Genomic DNA, 21,680 nt, shown 5'->3' with positions numbered 1-21,680 from the left:
TGCATGGTACCAGAGGAGGCCAGAAGAGGGCACTGGATCCCCTGCAGTTGGTGTTTGTGTGTGTATCTGCATGTGTGTATGTATGCACATACGTGCATGGGTGCCCGTGGAGATCAGAAAAGAGTTGAGTCCAGATGGGTGCTGAACATCCAACTCTTGTACGTTGCAAGAGCAGCAAGTGCTCTTAACTGCCAGGCCATCTCTCTAGAAGTTGTGTATTATACATTTAAAAGATACATCTTAATTCTTAGACATTCATTGACTTTATTATTGAAATATCAGTTGAGAAAAGATTTGTATTTTTTTTTCTCTTTTCTCCCATCCTTTCCTCTGGACTTCCCTAGCTGCCAGCCCCCTTCACTGTCCCTACCCCTCAGGAACTCCATGTTGGCGTATATGAGGAGAGAGAGAGAGAGAGAGAGAGAGAGAGGGGGGGGGGGGGGAGAGGGAGAGGGAGAGAGAGAGAGAGTGAGTGAGTGAGTGAGTTCCAGTTTAATAAGCAGGAGCTAATTGTTTGAACCTCTTTTAGGTAAACGTCTGCTCTGTGGAGCAGACGACTAGACATGCACATGTGTAGAAGGAAACCATCAAGAAGAGGTGAAGAGTGGCTTATGCAGGACAAGATGGTGTATGTCTAAACAAGGACTGCTCTGTGTGCTCACAGATAAATGAGGTCATGCTGGGAATTCCCTCTGCAGGATCTAGCCTGACTGACATGCAGTTAGATAAATGTACATGTTTGTCTCCTTATCTTTTTTGTATAGTTTACTAAAGTATTAATATAGTTTTAATAAGTAAATATTTCTAGGTTGTAAAACTTGATTCTTCATCTTTATATGATTAAACCCCAAGTCTCTGATCTGGAAGAAATAAAGGAAATGTATTTAGTTCTGGTTTTTTGTTTGTTTGGTTTGTGTTTTTGCTTTTTCAAAACAGCGTTTCTTTGTGTGTTGCCAGTCATCCTGGAACTTGCTCTATAGACCAGGTCCTTGAACTCAGAGATCTGCCTGCCTCTGCCTACCAAGTGTTGGGATTAAAGGTGTGCCACCGTCACCTGGCTCCAATGTATTTATCCCTGTTAATGTTGCCTTTTTTTCCAACTTCTGAAATACTGCTCATTGTTATCTTGCTCTCATTTATAAATAAACCACAATATAATTATTTCAGCAGTTAAACATGTTTGCCTTTGAATTTTAATTTTTAATGTATTTATTTTGTGAATACATCTTGTCTGATCTACTACCAGATAAAATGTCAGGATTTTTTTTTTTTTTCTTTTCTCGAGACAGGGTTTCTCTGTGTAGTTTTGCGCCTTTCCTAGAACTCGATTTGTAGCCCAGGCTAGCCTCAAACTCACAGAGATCTGCCTGCCTCTGCCTCCCGAGTGCTGGGATTAAAGGCGTGCGCCACCACCGCCCGGCTAAAGGAGGAGGATTCTTTTTTTTTTTTTTTTTAAAGATTGATTCATTTTATCATGTATGCAGTGTTCTGCCTGCATATATGCCTTTACACCAGAAGAGGGCACCAGATCTCATTATAGATGATTGTGAGCCACCAGGTGGTTGCTGGGAATTGAACTCAGGACCTTTGGAAGAACAGTCAGTGCTCTTAACCTCTAAGCCATCTCTCCAGCCCCCAGGATATTTATAAGTCCACAAAATTGAGCTTCAAATGACTGACTATATGCTGGCCAATCTTCAAACCATGGATTTTACGCTATCTTGACAAATAGGAATTTGATCCCATTGCTTAAGATCCTACCTACCTACTTTCAGTTCCATCTGGATACTCCTTTCATGTTTTTCCGTAAATAGCCGTGTTCATCCTACTCCACCCCCATTTTTTTTTTTTTTTTTTTTTTTTTGAGAGCCTTAGCTGGCTTCTTTACTGCTGTGATAAAGACTGTCTTTATCAGGGAAGTTAGGGCAGAGACCCTGAGGAACACTACTTACTGGCTTGTTCCCAATACTTGCTCAGCCTGTTTGTTGTATATATACCCCACGTCCACCATCTCGGGTGGCACTACCCACAATGGTCCCACACATCAAGAGAACACCCTACAGACTTGTCTTAGGCTGTCTGATAAAAGCATTTTCTCAACTGAGATTCCTCTTCCCAGGTAGTTCTAGATGAAGTTGTCAAACACTAACCAAGACACATCTATAGCCCAGGCTGGCCTTGAGCTGGGGCTTGAGCTCTTCCTGCTTCTGCCTCTGGAGTACTGGGATTACAGGGTTTACAGTTTGCTTGGCTTACCCTATGAAATATTATAAAAATGAAAACAGTATACATCCAATGTACACATGTTGAAACCAAAATATTTAGGTGAAAGCTCTGTCTACTTATGAAAGAAATGGGGATGTAGTATCACAAGATGGCAGATTTTAAAGAAGAAAAGTGGTTATAGGATAAGAGTAAAAACAGTTTTGACCACTCAGTTACAGCCAACTTGTTTTACGTTTTCAATTCTGACAAAGTAGGTATGGAGATGATTCTTAAATTATACAGATAACCTGTGAGGGCTTGCTGGAGCCCAACAGCTCCCTAGATAGTGTGGCGGTCTGGCAGGAACATTGTTAAATTTCACCTCATTGTAAGACCAGGGCCTTAGTAGGCGACTTAGTGTGAGCAGAGGCTTCTTCGTGTTTGTGGCCTAAGAGCCTTTCTGACTCAGCTGAGGTGCACGCTTCCTCTCTGAGGACTTAGCCCAGAGTCACGCAGCTTGTATTTAGCTGATCCATTCTGCGCTTGAGGACTACAGTAGCATGTAATACAGGACCTACTACTCTTGTATACCCTGTATTCAAAACTTGTCTTTATTCTGTAGCTTGTGACTTTGAGTCATGTTTTGTCACTTAAACCATCAAGAAGGGTAGACCATGATGGACAATGATCTTTTAATTTTTTGTTGTTTACTGAGACAGTCTCATGCAGTCCAAGGTAACCTTCAACTCTAAGCTAACCTTCAAGATGCTGCTGCCTTCTCAGGCACATGGGATTACAGGGTACTCCCCCACACCCAGCTCAGATCAATTTCTCCTAGTTTTCTCACCATATTCCGAGGCTGACTGGCACACTTTTCATGGACCTTACATTCTAGTGTGGGAGAAAGTACACAGGCAAAAAATTACAGGCTAGGCGGTGGTGGAGCATGCCTTTAATCCCAGCACTCAGGAGGCAGAGCCAGGCGGATCTCTGTGAGTTCGATGCCAGCCTAGTCTACAGAGTGAGATCCAGGACAGGCACCAAAACTACACAGAGAAACCTTGTCTAGAAAAACAAAACAAAAATAATAATTACAGATAAATGGCTCATGTATCTATCTAAGGAACCAGAATGAAAGGCTACCCAGGGAAAGCCTAAAGTGATCCAGCTGAGAGAAGAGTCTTCCAAGCAAGAGAAGGAGCAATAGCCTGATGATGAGAGGACATCAGAAATTAAGTGTAAGGGCTGGTGATGTGGCTGAGCAGGTAAGGACATCCCATGTCAAGCCTGGCTGAGTAGAGTTCTATTCCTAGGACCCATGTGGGAGAAGGCTCTCTAGAGCTATCCTTTCACCTCCACACACACACTTTAGGATAAGTGCACACGCACAAAACAAAAAAAATCAAATGTAGCTGGATATACCTCAGGCATGGAAGGTAACATCAGAAATGAAGGCTGCTCGGTGGGTAAGAGCACAAGCTGTTGAGGACTTGAATTCAGATCAGAGCACCCACATAAAAGGCTTGGGTAAGACCTGGTGCTCCCATGTAATCCCAGGTGTCAGGTGGCAACAAGCCCCTGTGTTTGCTGGCTATCAGCTCTAGGTTTAGGGAGACTAATAAAGCTGGGCACCTGATGTCCTCCTGGCTCTGTGGAGGTACAGCACACACAGAAATATGGCAGAGCTAGATCAAGTGTGGTCTAGAAGGTAGTTAGCCTTAAACTTGAGGCACTCCTCCTGATTGGGAGTACGTGGATTTACATGTATGTACTACCACAACAGACTAATTTGTGATAAAACACTGAGCGGCTGTGTGGACGGCTTATCAGGAACTGGACTAAACAGGATCCCAGTTTAGAGGCTGCTGTCACCATCCAGCAGGAGTGGGGTAAGTAACATCACATTCAAAAAAGTGAACCAATTGAAGATACTTTTCAGTCACTTCAGGACTGTTGATGGTTTGGGTGTTGAAGCAATCGGTGAACTTCCAAGTTACACATCTGGTTTATTGTTGGGGTTTTGTCATCTCCTGTCCTGCCTCCTGCAGGGAGTGGGTATTAAGAATTCAGTATTTGCTGGGCCGTGGTGGCGCACGCCTTTAATCCCAGCACTCTGGAAGGCAGAGCCGGGCGGATCTCTGTGAGTTCGAGGCCAGCCTGGGCTACCAAGTGAGTTCCAGGAGAGGCGCAAAGCTACACAGAGAAACCCTGTCTCGAAAAACTAAAAAAAAAAAAAAAAAAGTCAGTATTTAAATTTACAGTGCTTTGTAGAATTCTTAAGTACAGATGTCAAATAGGCTATGAGTCTGGATTTCAGGAATAGACCTAAACTGGAAATAACATATTCAGGAATCCTGGGTAAAGCCATGAAATTCAAAGCAGTTACTCAAGGAATGTATCAAGAAGAGACCTAGGCCGGGTGGTGGTGGCGCACGCCTTTAATCCCAGCACTCGGGAGGCAGAGACAGGCAGATCTTTGTGAGTTCAAGGCCAGCCTGGGCTACCAAGTAAGTGAGTTCCAGGACAGGCACCAAAACTACACAGAGAAACCCTGTCTCGAAAAACCAAAAAAAAGAAGAAGAAGAGAGGAGGAGGAGGAGGAGGAGGAGGAGAGGAGAGGAGAGAGAGAGAGAGAGAGAGAGAGAGAGAGAGAGAGAGAGAGAGAGAGAGAGAGAGAGAGAGAGAGAGAGAGAGAGAGAGAGAGAGAGAGAGAGACCTAGTCCCAAATAACTCAATAGGCCGGGCTGAACAGGACCAGCAAACGGTAAGAACTTGAAGTATTATAGTGCCTGTGAGTGAAGACCTTCGGGGTCTAATGAGACTAGTTAATCTCAGACTTACACGATAGCTCACAATTTATTAGGGTTAGGTGAGATGCCACACACCTTTAATTTCAAAGTTGGAAGCTAGCCTGGTCTATATGGCAAGTGCCAGGCTAGCCAGGGATAAAGTACTGAGATCCTGTCTGAAAGAAAATTTAAAAAGAAAAAAAAAAAGAGTATTACACTGAAGATGTAGCTCACAGGTAAAAGGATCATGCTCACCATTCATTAGCCCCTGGGTTCTCTGCCCACCATCACCAAAAACAACGGAAAATCAAAACTCCAACGCTGTCATTCCCTAGTTCCCAGAATTCTCTAGGAGCGACGCCAGAGGCGGCCATCTTGACTGTGGGCAACCTGGGGAAGCTGCGCCTGCGCGATGGTTCTCCTCCGCTGGCTGTGCGGGTGGTGTTCCTGAGCCCCGATCCTGGTGGTGGTCGGCGGTGGCAGAGATGACCCAAGCCGAGAAGGGGGACGCGGAGAACGGGAAGGAGAAGGGCGGGGAGAAGGAGAAGGAGCAGCGGGGCGTGAAGCGACCCATCGTGCCGGCGTTGGTGCCCGAGTCGCTGCAGGAGGTGAGATGCGGGCGGTGGTGGTCTGGGTTAGACCGCAGCTAGCCTGGGCCTTTGCTGCTGGAGGGGTTGGGGGACAGGGCGCAGGCGGAAGGATTCGGGGTCCCTCCCCTGAACGCCAGTCCCTGGTTCCGGGTGCGGAGTGGCGCACGGCAACGCCTGGCGGCTGAGCGCGCGAAGCCCGCCTTGCACAGCCTGGAGGTCTCTGGGCTGTAAGATGTCACAGTTTAGCACCAGCCGGCCCCACCGGACGTCAGCCTATACTTGTTCAGGGATGGTTAGAGCTTTGGCCTATTCCTTTGTTCGCAAATGTCAAACAGTGGAAGTCATTTCCCATTTGAAAGCAGAGAAAAGGTAGCCTTTCCTTAGATAGACATGAAGAGCTTGTGTGTCAAAGACAGAACAAGTTTAAGTCAAAACATTTATTTAGAGTAACATGGCACACACTCTCATTCACTGATAAGAAAACACATTCCCATAGGGAAATGGGCCGGGGCAGTGCACAGCTCCCAGAAGAAATGGGGATTAAATGCTCAGGATTTTCTGTGGGCCTTTTCTGAGCCTTCTTCCTCTCCATGCATGGGTTAAGTGACCTAACTGGTAGGGCCGCTGTAAAATGCAGAGCTAGTTCAGAGGACCAAGGGAGGTAATGGACACAATGTATTTCCTCCAGCCTTGACAAGGATGAACTGTTAGCCAGCGAGAAGGCAGAGGTTGAGGCGTGGGGGGATGGGGGAGAGGCTAGAGATTTAGAGTGAGGTTAGAGAGCTAGGCAAGGTGTAGATGGAGGAGTTCTGGAAAATAGAACTACCTGAGAGACTTGGGCCTAGAGAGGATGTAATGGACTGGAGACCTAGCCTTTTAGAATTAAGAAAAACTGCAGACCTTTTGATATCCACACAAGCCCGTAGCCTAGTCTCTTCATTGACGGTAGTGGAGAATTTTGGAATGGGATGCTAACTCTTGCCTCGTGGGTGTGTCCAATCTTTTGGCATTGTAACACATCATTTTCTTTGACAGAGTTCACACTTGAGAGCCACTCAGTTGAGTTATGGGGGAAAAAAGACAACAACAAAAAAAATCTTAGTGTTTTAAGTACATCGAAGTTTACGGTTTTATGTTGGGTTTCAGACTGAACAATTAGCATTCCCTAGATGATACCAGTCTTACATCCAAGCTACATGATTAACTCTGGCATCCTCACAAGAACTTGATGAGGTAGGAGCTTCATTAGAGCAGGTGGCAGGCCAAATTTATATATATATAACACATCACTGAATCTAGGGCTTGGTCCTTCTACACTCCCGTAAATGAGTCCACCTTTTGACTTTTCCATACCCTCTGTGGTGCCTGTACATTACCAGCTTTTCTCAGTCTTAGCTTAAGTAATAATATCCAGGAAATGATGTGTGGAATGTACTGCTAGGTTTCTTTTCTAATACATTAAAATATGTGATTACTAAAAAATAATTGTCTATACTTCAGGAAACTGTGTTCTCTAGATTTTCATAATCCATGTAGTACTACAGCTTGTGGGTTTTGATAAGGTCCAGGTGTCCCTGATGGGGTAGCCTTACCTGTTTTCCCCAGTCATTTGGGCAGATGTCCACCATAGCACAGTGATGCCAACACCATTCAGGGTATACATGACTGTCTGCCATGTGCTGGCATAGAGTAGTCAACAAGACAGAAGTGTCTCTCTTCACTAGAGGTTTATTGTCTGGTGGGACAACAGACAGTAGTCATGTAGAGTGTCCTGAAAAGGAGGAAGGCTATAAGATCAGATTATGGGGGGACCAGTCAACTTTCCCTTGGTGACATTTAATTCATCCCTGGAGGGAAGAGTTAGGTGTAGCTGAGAAAAGGAACATCGCAGGCAAAAAGTCTTCTGATGAAGACTCCAGAGCCGTCGAGCTTTGTGATCAACCGAAGTCTGGATTCAAGCTGGGCCGTGGCACATGCCTGTAAACCCAGAACTTGGGACTTGGGAAGTGGAGCTTGTGCGTTTTAGTCTAGCCCTGGCTACGTAGTTAGACTCTGTCTTTAAAAAAAGAAATCTGGGTTGAGAGGATTAAATAGCCTGAAAGGACAGCAGTTCTGGAGTTAGGCAGTTCCAAGCTTTATTGTATATGTAAGCCACAGGAATGTTTTGAAAGAAGACCTGCAGCTAGAGCAGGGGAAAGGAGGTACCAAGGAGTTGGGCTGGGGCTATGGTTCTTGATAGATAATTCTGTTTTCTTTCTTTTTAATAGAAAAATCTTTCTTTAAAAAAAGAAGTAGGCCAGGTGTGGTGGTGCACACCTTTAATCCCAGCACTCGGGAGGCAGAGGCAGGTGGATCTCTGTGAGTTTGGGTCATCCTGGTCTACAGAGTGAGTTCCAGGACAGCCAGGGCTACACAGAGAAACCATGTCTTGAAAAAAATTTTTTAAAAATTATATGCATGGGGGGGGGTGTGTAGGTGGAGTTTTCCATCTAAACCACTGATCAACTCTGACCCACCAGCCACTCTCTAAATAACCACACAGAGACTTAATATTATTAAAAATGCTCGGCCAATAGCTTAGGCTTGTTTTTTAGCTAGCTCTTATAACTTAAATTAACCCATTTCTATTAAGTTATGTGCTGCCCCAAGGCTCCTTTACCTCATCTACGTACTTCCCAACATACTTCCCATCCTGCTCGCTCTGAGTTTCATGGAGTCTCCTCGAGACTTCTCAGACTCAGCCCTTCTTCTTAGTGTCCTCCTAGTCTGGCTGTCCTGCCCAATCTCTTCCTGCCCAGCTATAAGCCAATTAGCTCCTTTATTAACCAATGAGAGTAATACATATTTACAAAGATTGTTCCACAGCAGGGGGTTAGAGGGGCCTGTGCACATATAAGTGCAGGTACTCATGAGTCCAGAAGAGGGCGTCAGATTCCCAAAGTTGGAGTAAGTGGTATTGAGCTGCCTGACATGGTACTGGGAGCCAAACTCTGGTTCTCTGCAAGAGCAGCACTCCCTCTTAACTATTGAGCCGTCTGTCTGTCCATTCCAGACCTCCTGCTTTCAAAGGCATTGCCAGAGTCTGTCCTTCTCTTACTCTCTGCTGAAACTTTGCACGCCTCAACAAGTTTGGGGACACACGTTTCCCCACGAGAGCTTGAATTCTTTCCCGCGAGAATTACAGACCTTTCACCTTGGTCTTTTGGATTTGTGCTGCGTTATTGGATTTTGTCCGCTCCCTCTTCTTATTTACTAGGACTGAGTTGTAGACTCTGACTTTGAACCCCAGGATCTTGCCAGATGAGGTGAATCGCACACATGGTGACCCAAACACAGGTGACAGACACATGCTGAAGTCGGTGACAAGTAAAGCCTTAGTTTCCAACATTGTGAAGCAATAATCCTATGCTTACAGTATTTTCTTCCCCGGCACCTGGCCGATCACAGCAGTCACCCCAGGAGTTCTTTGAATTAGCCCATTCCTAGGCCTCCTGGAGCTTCCCCTCAAACTCTGTAGGCTTGGGCCCTTCCCTCTTCAGTTCACGGATGTCTCAGTTACACTTTCCACTCTCTTCTCTTTATCTGCTTGTATTTCTTAGTAAACAGAAAGTCCTCTGATAGTAGAGACTTGGTCCTGGCTACCATTCTACCCACATTTTCTGGCATATAAACGCTCAATAATTATATATTAATTTGCACTGGAGGATTTGGGTTTCATTCAGATAAGTAAGAATGTATTGAAGTGTGTACTGTGAGTAAGCAAGTGAACACAAAAGAATTTGCATTCAGAAGAGCCAATGTAATGGGCTATCTCTCAACTCTTTACTAAGTTATTTTTATGCTTTTTAGCCTAATGGTCTGTGCTGGCTGATTTTACATCAACTTGACATAAGCTTAAGTCATCAGAGAGGAGGGAACCTCAATTAAGAAAGTATCTCTATAAGACCAGGATGTAGGCAAGCTATAGAGCATTTTCTTAGTTAATGATTGATGTAGGAGGAGCCAGCCACTTGTGGGTGGGGCCATCCCTGGGCTGGGGTCTGTAAGAAAACAGGTTAAGCCGGGCAGTGGTGGCGCACGCCTTTAATCCCAGCACTCGGGAGGCAGAGCCAGGGGATCTCTGTGAGTTCGAGGCCAGCCTGGGCTACCAAGTGAGTTCCAGGAAAGGCGCAAAGCTACACAGAGAAACCCTGTCTCGAAAAACCAAAAAAAAAAAAGAAAACAGGTTAAGCAAGTCAGGAAGCATCCCTCCATGGCCTCTGCATCGTCAGCTCCTGCCTCCAGGTTCCTGCCCTTGTTTGAGTTTCTACCCTGACTTCCTCTGATGACGACGAACAGTGATAAAGGATGGAAGTGTCCGCCAAACAAACCCTTTTCTCCCCAGATTGCTTTTGTCATGATCTTTCATCACAGCAGTAGTAACCCTAACTAGAACATGGTCTTTACAGGAAACATCATATAACCTGCTACCTGTGTGTTACTAAATTCACAATCTGGTTTTTTTTTTTTTTGTTTTCTGTCTGCAGCAAATCCAGAGCAACTTTATTGTGGTCATACACCCGGGTTCAACCACTTTAAGAATCGGCCGCGCCACAGATACACTTCCCGCCAGCATTCCTCACGTCATTGCACGAAGACACAAACAGCAGGGGCAGCCGCTGTACAAGGACAGCTGGCTCCTACGGGAAGGGCTCAACGTGAGTCAGAAAGGAGCAGCTGGGGGCAGCCTGGGGCGGTTTCCGAGGGAGCGCTCAGATACCCACGTGAACCTGTGAATCTTGAGTAAACATCTCCAGAGTTGTGCTTCTTAAAAATAATGTCATTCAGGGTTGCAAGTGTCATTTCTGCCGGAGTTAGTTTCATTTCCTGTTGCTGTGATAAATACCCCAATAAAAGCAACAGAGGGAGAAAGGATTTATTTTGGTCACAAATTCAGGTTGCAGTCCATTATTGTGGGGAAGTCAGGGTGGCAGGGCCATGAAGCAGCTGGGCACATCCATAGTCGAGAACCAACTGAGAAACAGATTGCATGCACGCTTGCCTGTGCACAGCACTCTCTCTGCTCTCGGACAGTTCAGGCTCACTGCCTAAGGAATGGTGCCTCCCACAAAAATAGTTTATAATATTATAGTAACTCGAAACACTTCTTGATTTATTAAAAATATATAAAGGAATGTGATACTGTTATAGAATCATAAAGATAACAATTATGTAGATGTATGGAGAGTCTCTGATTTCTATTTTCAGAGATTTATTTTCATTATTTTAATTATGAGTATGTGTGGGGGCAGTTTGTACACATGAATGCAAGTGCCCACAGAGGTCCGAGATCCCCTGGAGCTGGAGTTACAGACAGTTGTAAGCCACCTGACATGGGTGCTGGGAATCGAACTCAGGTCCTCAGGAAGAGCAGCATGTGCTCTTAACCACTGAGCCATCTTGAAGGGCAAGAGTCTCTGAAATACTCTTTTGTTTTTCTGAGACAGGGTCTTACAATGTAGCCCCAGCTTACTTGGTACTCACTGTATAGACCAGGCTGGCCTTGAATTCCTAGAAATGTGCCAGCCTCTGCTTCCTGTGCACTCCATGACTGGTGTTAATTTGAATAGTGCTGGAAATTTTATATCAGTCAAAATTTATAGGTTATAGGGTTTCGCAGATAGTGGCTTTGGTCAGGGTTCTGTTTTTGACATTTTATTTGTTTGATTTTTGAAATAGTATCTGCCCTTGTAGTCCAGACTGGCCTTGAACTCTAGATCCTCCTATCTCTTAGCCTCTCCAGTACTTGGATGCTCCCGTGGACTATCACACCCAGCTCTGGAATTCTTAGGGTTATCATGTATAAACAAAAATTAAAGAAATACTACTTGAAGGCCGGGCGGTGGTGGCACACGCTTTTAATCCCAGCACTCAGGAGGCAGAGCCAGGCAGATCTCTGTGAGTTCAAGGCCAGCCTGGTCTACAGAGTAAGTTCCAGGACAGGCACCAAAAACTACACAGAGAAACCCTGTCTTGAAAATCCAAAAAAAAAAAAAAAAAAAAAAAGAAGAAGAAATACTACTTGTTGATGAGAGATAATCTACCCATTGATGGATTAAGTTAGTAACATGCCTTGTTTTCTCTTTTCACTAAGTATTTATACTGATCATCTTTCATTTTTCTCTCCAGAAACCTGAAAGTAATGAACAAAGACAAAATGGCCTTAAAATGGTGGACCAGGCAATATGGTCTAAAAAGATGTCAAATGGTACAAGACGAATCCCTGTGTCACCAGAACAGGTTCAGTGAACTTTTCCTTCAAGTTTATTATTTTTCCACTTCCATTGATTTAGTTGGGGATGGGTCATATAACCTGGGAGGAGTTTCTTGTCCGTACAGTGGCGTCTGTGACAGAAGACTAGGTAATGTATTTTCTGCACACCTAGGTTTCACAGTACAGCCTATTGCTCCTGCCTCCAAATGTGCATAGTATGTTACTGTGCTGCATACTGCAGCTGGTTTTACCACAAAGATGTTCATATATGTAAGCATTTAAAAAAACAGAGCAGGGCCAGGTGGTGGTAGCGTACACCTTTCATCCCAGCCCTGGGGAGGCAGAAGTAGATGGATCTCTGTGAGTTCAAGGCCAGCTTGGTCTACAAAGGGAGTTCCAGGACAGCCAGAGCTGTTACACAGAGAAACCCTGTCTCAAAAAAAACAAAAAAACCATACAGTAGGGCTGGAGAGTTAGTTCTGTGGTTAAGAGCACCAACTGCTCCTGCAGAGGACTCACGTTCAGTTCCCAGCACCCACATGGTGGCTCACAAACCTCTGTAACTCCAGTTCCAGGGGACATGATATCTTTTCTGTCCTTCTGAGGACATCAGGCAGGTATATGGGTACACATACATATATGCAAAGTAAATACTCATACATGTAAAATAAGTAAGTCTTTGAAAAAGGAAAAAAAAAAAAACAACCAAAAACAGTAAAACCCCAGAGTACAGGTACAGCACAAGGGTACTTCTTATGAACGGAATTTGTGTGGCTGGAAATTTACTCCTGATGAGTCAGTAAATGAGCAGTGAGGAATTGTGAAGGCCTAGGACATTTCCGTCTACTATTGTAGACTTTATAAACAGTGGACATTAAGTTTAATTTTCCTTTTTGGTGAAGGGTTTTGTTTGTTTGATATGTTGGAAAAAAATGCATATCCAAAGAACTAAATCACGAAAAAGCACGGACTCAAACTAAGGACTCTACAGGAGTTAAGATTTGAGGGAGTCAGGAGGGATTACCTGAACCATTTTAGAAATTGGGAACTACAGCCAAACTAATCTGTTACTTAGTATGTGAGACATGTTTTCCCGACAACACCACTGTCCACAATAGTGCACGTCATTGTCAGCACCACAGAAGGAATTTTGTGTCCGTTTTGATGTTGACCTTACCCCACGAGGACATTCAGCTGCATAGGGCATCCTTAGCTGCCAGACAGGGCACACCCTGACCTCAGCGTGCAGAAGATGCACCACGCATTATAACTGCATTCTTTCATAGTAACACTTAAAAACATTGGTGTGAGTAAAAAACATTGTAGAGCTGTAAAAAGTCTTTCTTTATATCCATATTCTGTAAATTATTATTTATTATTATAAATTATTTTCACTTTTAAACTTTTTGTTAAAAACTAAGACACACACACCCTCCCAAGCCCACATAGTTTCAAGATCACCAGTATCACAGTCTTGTCCCACTTGTCTTCATGGGCAATAATATGTGCAGAACTGTTGGTTCCTATGGTGACTACTTTTTTCTGTCCCGCCTCCTGAAGAACCTGCCTCAGGGCTGGTCCTTTTTAAACTTTTTAAAAATGTATAAATAGAAGGTCACATGTCCCCATCCATAAGTAGTGTCTACCGAAGCCTGCTTGCTTATTTCAGTGACCTACGTTGGGTGTGGTTGTACATGCTGTACTGTTGTGTGACTGGCAGCTTGCTTACATCAGCACCACCACACGAGTGAAGCCGTGTGCCATGTCCTGTGGGTATGCCATCGGAAGGTTTCAGCTCCATTGTGATCCTTCCGATCCGCTGCTGGATGTGTGGTGTCTCACTAAAATGCTATGGCACCTGGCCTCAGCGGGATTTGCAGATGCTCCATAAGTCATTATACAAATACAAGGTAGAATTTCCAAGAAGAAAGGGAGGAGTGGAGGGACAGGGAGGACCGGTTAGTACTTCCCCACGTGTGTCAGTGTTTGAGATGAGACAGGGGGGCTCTTGCACTGCCCTCTGCCTGCAGAAAGACAGCTTGTTTTCTGCTTTCTCCTCCCAGGCACGCTCCTACAACAAGCAGATGCGACCGGCCATTCTAGATCACTGTTCTGGAAACAAATGGACAAACACATCTCACCAGCCTGAGTATTTGGTAGGAGAAGAGGTAAGAAACTTTAACAATGAAAGAAATGGAAAGAAACTGATCGTCCTGCAATCCACTCTATTGTTTCCTAACACTCTTTGATTCTGTTTCTGAGGCCCAGATATTTCCACAGACCCTCTGGGCTGTTAGATACTCCATGCTCAGGATCTAGAGTGTTCAGAAAATGTTAACTTCTAGCCTCAAAGTTTCGAGTGTGAGTCCAGAAAACCTTTTGAGACAGTTCTAATGATGTGCTTCTCCTTTCCTAGGCCTTGTACGTTAACCCACTAGACTGTTACAATATTCACTGGCCTATTAGAAGGGGTCAGTTAAATATCCACACAGGCCCTGGGGGCTCCCTGACAGCTGTCCTGGCAGATATTGAAGTGATATGGTCTCATGCAATACAAAAGTATTTGGAAATCCCACTGAAAGATTTAAAGGTGAGGAGAAATTCCCAGTTCTTTGGGTTGACTATAAGATTCTTGATGAGTGTATGTGATACAGTGTTCTGGAAGCATTCTCAACTTTTGGGTTCTTTAATTCCCCTCCAGTGATTTCTCTCCCCTGTTTCTTTGGTCTCTGAATACCAGTCTGAAGCCACAAGTTTGCTCATGTTCATGGCTTTTCTTTGTACCTCACTCAGACATATTAACTCCATGGGTTCCCATGTCACGAGTTCACAATGAGTCTAAGGAGTCAAGGGGAATTTAGCTGTTCCTGTTTCCTCCTGAAGCCAAGAGGCAGGACAGCACAGAGGTTTGAGCTTTTGCTCAGGGCCTGTGGCCATAGCTGCTTCTCCTGTGCAGGGAAGCCTCACCGAGGGTAGCGTGGGATTGGCCTTGGCTAGATGGGTGTTCACACTCTCTTCTGTTTTTCACTTTTTTTCTTTTCTCCAGTATTATAGGTGCATCTTGTTAATCCCTGATATCTACAACAAACAGCATGTAAAAGAGCTAGTACATATGATACTGATGAAGATGGGCTTTTCAGGTATGCCTGGGATTCCAGTGAAACCCCTTTACACTGTTCTTTTTTCGATGACAAAGTTAATGGGCCTCACTGCTGTATTTAAACGTGGGTTCTGAATGGTCTGGTGTTCCTTGGGTGTTTGCCCAGAGCTGTCTGCGCTCCTGGCTGAGCCAATCATGTGTCTCCTGGTGTCTGTTGCTGTGCGTCATTTGCTGACACTCTGCTCTCTGTAATTTAGGGATTGTGGTCCATCAGGAGTCCGTGTGTGCCACGTTTGGGAGTGGCTTAAGCAGCAGCTGTGTTGTGGATGTCGGGGACCAGAAAACGAGCGTGTGCTGTGTGGAAGATGGGGTGTCTCATCGGAACACACGGTGAGGCTCCCAGGAGGTGCCACTTGCTGACTGCTGACCTATCACAGTCTGTTCAAATCATCACAGACCAGAAATCATCTATGAGATGCAGTCTGCATGGGAGTCCAGCAGACTGGGGTCTAAGTTCCAGCAAGGCTAAAGTGATGCAGATGACCTTGCCCTTAGGGAGCTTTTCAACCTACATTCGTGTTAGTAGTTCCTGAGAGCCATAGTGTGTGTGTGTTGTGTAAGTTAGCTCCGTGTCCTTTGTGTGGTCCATCCCATCCTTAGAGCAAAGCTTTCTTAAGTCTCAGAGAAACAAACCAGATCTTTCAGGTCTAAATTCTCTAGAGTTCTGAATATCTGCTTTCCTTATCATAGATATCTCTCAAAACATGCTGTGTACCTTCTTAACGGACAGATTAACCATCTTCCCCTTTCCTCCTAACTTCAGGCTTTGTCTGGCATATGGCGGCTCTGATGTGTCGAGGTGTTTCTACTGGCTCATGCAGCGAGCGGGGTTTCCCTACAGAGAATGTCAGCTAACAAACAAAATGGACTGCCTCCTCTTGCAGCACCTTAAAGAAACGTTCTGTCATTTAGATCAGGTAGGAACCGATTAATATTGCTGATTATTTTGGGTTCCAGGGAAAATATAAGAGATTTAAAAGGGACTTGAGCAGCCTCGTGCTGTTTGCCTACACTGACACAGCCTGGAAGTTGAGGCTCTTCAGCTGTGTAAGCTCTCGGGCAGTCAGGGCGGTGAAGACTTTCCCGGGCTGTGTAAAGAGAGTTAGGCAGGTACTGCCCATGGGGTCTGGCCACCGCGCCGGAGGACGACGGTAACAGCTGAGGAGAAATGAATATAACACGTGAGGAGATAGGTGCAGATGTCGAATTAGATGTGGCTCTATGCACTTTTATATCATGGGTTATCAGCATTTAGTCATTCATTGCTGTGTGTGAATTGCCTCAGTTTTAGACTTTATTCAGGTGATATATTTATAAATCTTCTAAGACGTGGGAACCATAAAGACTGTAAATATCCCCAGCTCTTGAGGACATACTCTTACTGAGTCCTTATTGATACTGATGTCTGTCAGTAATGAATAAAACAAAAAGGACAGGTGGCAGGGATTTCAGAAATTCAAGAGAGAAGCAAAGTACAGTTGAATTCTTACAAAGTTTATGGTAAGTGGTTCTGAGGTGGGGGGTAGCCATTTTATGTGTAGGCTTTACTTAATGGGGAGGCTTATGCATAATTTGAGGCGTTTACTTACATTCTTACTGACAGCGTCTTTTCCTGGAATCAGGACATCTCCGGGCTTCAGGACCACGAGTTTCAGATTCGGCACCCAGATTCTCCTGCCCTGCTTTATCAGTTTCGACTAGGAGATGAAAAGCTCCAGGTAACCAGGCAGGTGTATGTGTTCATGGGTAGAAAGAAAACCGTCCCTGCTCAGTAAAGCTGACAGAACTGTGAATATGTGGGGCCTCTGTTAGTCCCCAAGCCAACGAGGCCCCTGTTAAGATGCAGATTAGAACAGGTCTGCCCCTCTTCTTTTTTATTGTATCTTAATTAGGTGGATATGTGCATATCTGTATGGGTATGTGCATGTGTGTGCACAGGTGCCCACAGCGTCCAGAAGAGGCATCAGATATTCTGGAGCCCGAGTTACAGGTAGAAGTGAGCTGCCACTGTCGATGCTGGGAACTGAACTCGGGTCCTCTGCCAAGAGTCTTTCCACTCCCAGGCTCTTCTTTTAATTATTCAGAACATGGTGGGGTTTTAGATGGGCACTGGTCTTGCTAGGAAATCATAAAGCAGATTGTAAGGCACTCACTTTGCATTTGCCTTGAGAGACTCACATGGCGTCATGCCATTCATCCGGTTGGATGGTGAGTTTTCTGGTCTGTTGTACAATCCCTTTCCCACAAGGGATGTTGCTCAACGTGACATGGAGCATCTGCATGGTGGCATTCGTCTGGGGAAGAATGAAGCTCGACCATTTCCTAGGAGACAGCGTCTCCCCTAAGCAATCTCCTTTGTATGCCCAGGCACCAATGGCGCTCTTTTACCCAGCAACCTTTGGGATCGTCGGACAGAAAATGACGACTTTGCAACACAGGTCCCAGGGAGATCCTGAGGATCCGCATGATGAGCATTACCTGCTGGCCACACAGAGCAAGCAAGAGCAGGTGCACAGCAGCTCTGGCGGGAGAGAGACCTTTCCTCACAAAGGAGAACTTTACCCAGAGTTAGTGGGTCCTCGGGGGCAGTGCAGCTTCCACAGACTGACCTGGTACTGTTTTCAGAACTGCATACGAAATGAAGTCTTGATTCAAAATCTGGCTGAGAAATTTTCTTATTCAGCAGATACTAATCCGTTTTCTGAATTCCATTAATTCAGTGAAAATATTTGCCTTTGGCACATATTATTTACTTATGTTATCTACTTCTGGATATTTATCTAGCAGTATTTTTGGTAAAATTTTAATTTAAATTAAATTTAAAGTTTTAATTATTCTGTACTTAATATAGAAAGTCTTAGTACAGGCATACAGCTGAATTATTTATTGGGGGTGGGGCACAGTAATCTGGCGTCTGCTTACAGACATAAACTATACTTCTTAACTGCTGATCTGGTATCAGCAGCTCATGATGGAGACCAGGGGTTGAAAACTTGTTCATCTTTGTTCTGTCCTAGAGGAGAGGAGGTAGATTGGATCTGAAAATAAGGATTCCACAACAGCCATTGGCCTGTGAATCCCATTCAAATATTCCAGGGAAAAGTCAGTTTAGTGGGACAAAGTATGTCTATATTGACATTTCTGTTTTAAACCCCCTCTGATGTAAGGTTTTGGAACCCACCCACATGCCCCCTGCTTTGGCTTGGACAGAGCATCCTAACCTGTGTGCCCAGGCTGCCTGGGCAGGGATATAGGTTGTGTGTGTGTGCTGTGGTGGCTTTTGCCTGTGGTGTTCTGAGGAAATAGAATCCACCTGGAGAGCACCAGCAGGGTCTGTTGTGCTCAGACCATTTACTGTGTTCTCATTTAACTGATTGACAGTCTGCAAAAGCCACTGCTGACCGAAAGTCTGCATCCAAACCCATCGGATTTGAAGGGGATCTCCGTGGCCAGTCCTCGGATCTTCCAGAAAGACTGCATCCCCAGGAGGTGGATTTGGCTTCTTCCCAGGGAGACTGTTTGATGGCCGGCAATGACTCTGAGGAGGCCCTCACTGCACTGATGTCCAGGAAAACTGCCATCTCACTGTTTGAAGGAAAAGCCCTGGGCCTTGACAAGGCCATCCTGCACAGTGTAGACTGTTGCTGTAAGCACGCCCGGGGACTAGTAGACAGAGCTAAGGTGGTGGCAGTTACGTGAGGCAGTTGATTGTGCGGTGCGCCATTCTCTCTCACAGACCGTCAGGCCCACTCCAGCCTTGCCTTGGCGGGGGCTGGGAGCGCAGTAATGTAGTGCAGTTGCGTCCTGGCCCCATAGCATGTGTCTGCCATGTAGTCTAGTGCTCGTGACCAAGACCGTCACACAGACCGTGAAATCACAACTCTGGTCCGTGCGAGAGTTGAACTGTAGCGTCCCAGCTGGGTTTTTGATTAAGACACGTAATGAGAGTTTGTCCTTCTCTGGAGGAGTTAGGCTTTCTTGAGTCATATGAGAGATGTGAGGGATGATTGGAGGGTTGACATTTAAATGCCGGGGGCGTTCTGCGCTGAGGAAGCATGTAAAACCAGCATGGTTAGCCAGGTTAAGGCCAGAGGCAGTCTAGGTTCCACACCACACAGGGACCCCCATAGGCTTCCTTGAAAAGTTTGGTTCTAATTCTAGAAGTAGTGGGATGGGACGGGGGCAGCAGGTCTCCTGTCTGCAGTGTTGAAGGTGGATTTGCGGGGAGATCCTTGAGGCTGTTAGGTTGTCTAAGTGACAGCGAGGGGCTTGGCCATGGAGGTAAGTGGTAATGTCACTGTCTTTTCAGCGTCTGATGATACCAAGAAGAAGATGTACAGCTCTATCCTGGTCGTGGGAGGCGGCTTGATGTTCCATAAAGCTCAAGAATTTCTCCAGCACAGAATTCTCAACAAGATGCCACCTTCGTTCAGGCGAATTATTGAAAATGTGGATGTGATCACAAGGCCTAAGGTACAGTGTTTCGTGTTGCAGGTTGGACAGTGCTCAGATGGAAGCAGTGCTGGTTACATCTAATTGTAATGCTTGTCGAAGGTGAAATCTAAGGAGGCGGGCGGTGGCTTGTGACTGGAGTTTTGAGGACTTGGAGAAATGAAAAGATTACTTTTCAGAGGGTCACAAATATGGCAGGAGTTCTGGACTGGGTTTGATTTCTTTTGGTTTGGTGTTTTTGTTCTTTAAGATTGATTTTATGGCTCACTCTCCTCCTCTCCCCCCTCCTCTCTACTGTCCTTTCTCCTCTCCTCCCCTCTCCTCCCTCTCCTCTCCCCTCCCCTCTCTCTCTCTCTCTCTCTCTCCCTTTTTCTTTCTTCCTTCTTTCACTCTCGTCCCCAGGGACTGGTCTCTACTCCCCCCTCTCCCCTCCTCTCCCCTCAATAAACCTCCCACGTGGGCCCTGTTGTATGGTGTGACTCCTTCCTGCCATTTTAAAACTACAACATTTGGTGCTGTGACTCGGACAGGCTTTCCTGGCAGTCTGAGATGCGCCGGGAACCCGGTCCGCCCACAACAGCCCTACTTTCCCACCTAACAGACCACTGGGACTCTCCATCCAACACCAACGATTGGTTCTGAAAGTTCCCTGCTAACAGCTGAATTTGAAGTTTTCTCAGGTCCCCCAAAGCTGTCCTCCAGGCCAGCAGGAAGCAGTCTGGAGAACACAGTGCCGTCATCCCCACCTCACCTGCTACCCCTTCTAACTACTCACCTCTTATAATCCCCCTGTGTGCATTCCCTACGTTCCCTTATAAAAGGCAGGCTTTGCCCCCCCCTCCCCCCCTCTCTCTCCCCCTCTCTCTTTCTCCCCTCCTCCCCTTCGTTCCCTCTCTCCCTTCGCTCTGGGAACCGGTCTCTGCCCCCTTCTCTCCCCTCCTCTCTCCTCCCCTCAATTAAAAAAAAAGATTGATTTTATGTTATGTGTTTAAGTGTTTTGTCTACATGTGTGTCTGCACTCATGTGTGTACATGGTGCCTGCAGAGGCCAAAAGAGGAGATCAGATCTCCTGGAAATGAAGTTATAGATGGTTATGATCTGGCATATAGGTGCTGGGAACCGAACCCGGATCCTCTGGAAGGGTGGTTATTAACCCATGAGCCATCTTTCTAGCCCTGATTTGGTTTGAGATACTCAAACTCACTGTGTAGACCTTTAATTCCTGATCCTTCTGCTGCTGCCTCCCAGATATTGGGGGTTAAGGAGTATGCTGTCATGCCTGGCGTTGAAACTGACTTTCCTGTTCTGGTCCCTGCTCTGCTTGGCTTTTACGGGACAGAAATTGTAGGTGGGTCAGGAGGTTGCTTCTCTCTTGCCTTGACCAGAACTGTTTTTTCTCTCTGATCATAGTAAGGAGCTGGTTTTGGTCCATGGGCTGGAGATCTTCAAGGTCCTCTTTTTGGCTTGAACTACTTGGAAAAGAAACACAAAGCCAGGAGTTTAGAAATAGGTCCTGTCTGTGTTTGGACCCCTGGCAGTGTTGTGATATGTTTTCTTTGGAGGGAGGGGTTCTTCCTCTGCTGGTACTTCTGTGCATGTGCCTGCCTGCAGGGCTTGTTTGTGGAGAGTGGCATCCTCAGTATCAAAAACTGAGAAATTCTCATCAGCTGGAGCGGAGATGGGTATGTCTGTTACTTCAGTGTTCTGTACTGGTGGTGCTGCTAGGAATTGAACCCAGAGCCTTGTACATGTCAGGCAGATGCTCCACAGCTGAGGTACACCAGCCAATTTTCTATTGTTTCACACAGATGTAAAACCTGATTTGTTTGCTATTGACCGAGCAGGGGCCTCCAACCCCTCCTGCAGAAAATGGTATCCTATGTCTTACTGCCTTTGCCGAAATGGCTTTTTCTTCTGTCCAGGACATGGATCCCCGGCTGATCGCGTGGAAAGGCGGGGCAGTACTGGCGTGCCTGGACACCACTCAGGAACTGTGGATTTACCAGCGAGAGTGGCAGCGCTTTGGTGTCCGGATGTTACGGGAGCGGGCTGCTTTTGTGTGGTGAAGACCACAACCAGTCTCTGGACAGAATACTGAAAGAATATATGTCTTTTAACTTATTGACTTTGAAGCTTAATTTTCCTAGAATTAAATGAATTCAACTTTATGTTAAAGTATGACACTGATTTGAAATTATAATTAAGAACAAATATGAACTTACTCTCTTAAC

At 45.6% G+C, this 21,680-nt stretch overlaps 1 protein-coding gene across 1 annotated transcript; it reads left to right on the top strand.

Moving 5' to 3' along the window:
* Window positions 1–5,353: 5,353 nt before the first annotated feature.
* On the top strand, window positions 5,354–21,624 carry Actr8 (actin related protein 8). The gene is made up of 13 exons (XM_059273963.1): window positions 5,354–5,602; window positions 10,111–10,281; window positions 11,753–11,863; window positions 13,901–14,005; window positions 14,254–14,427; window positions 14,884–14,977; window positions 15,195–15,327; window positions 15,761–15,914; window positions 16,620–16,715; window positions 17,365–17,505; window positions 18,379–18,643; window positions 19,307–19,470; window positions 21,372–21,624. The coding sequence occupies exons 1-13, from the start codon at window positions 5,480–5,482 to the stop codon at window positions 21,513–21,515; spliced, it is 1,875 nt and encodes a 624-aa protein (XP_059129946.1). The 5' UTR covers window positions 5,354–5,479; the 3' UTR covers window positions 21,516–21,624.
* The last annotated feature ends 56 nt before the right edge of the window (window positions 21,625–21,680 follow it).

This window comes from Peromyscus eremicus, chromosome 9 (genome assembly GCF_949786415.1).
Source record: "Peromyscus eremicus chromosome 9, PerEre_H2_v1, whole genome shotgun sequence".
NCBI lineage: Eukaryota > Metazoa > Chordata > Mammalia > Rodentia > Cricetidae > Peromyscus > Peromyscus eremicus.
The sequence above is the reverse complement of the archived record's forward strand: the minus strand, read 5'-3'. Positions and strand labels throughout refer to the sequence as shown.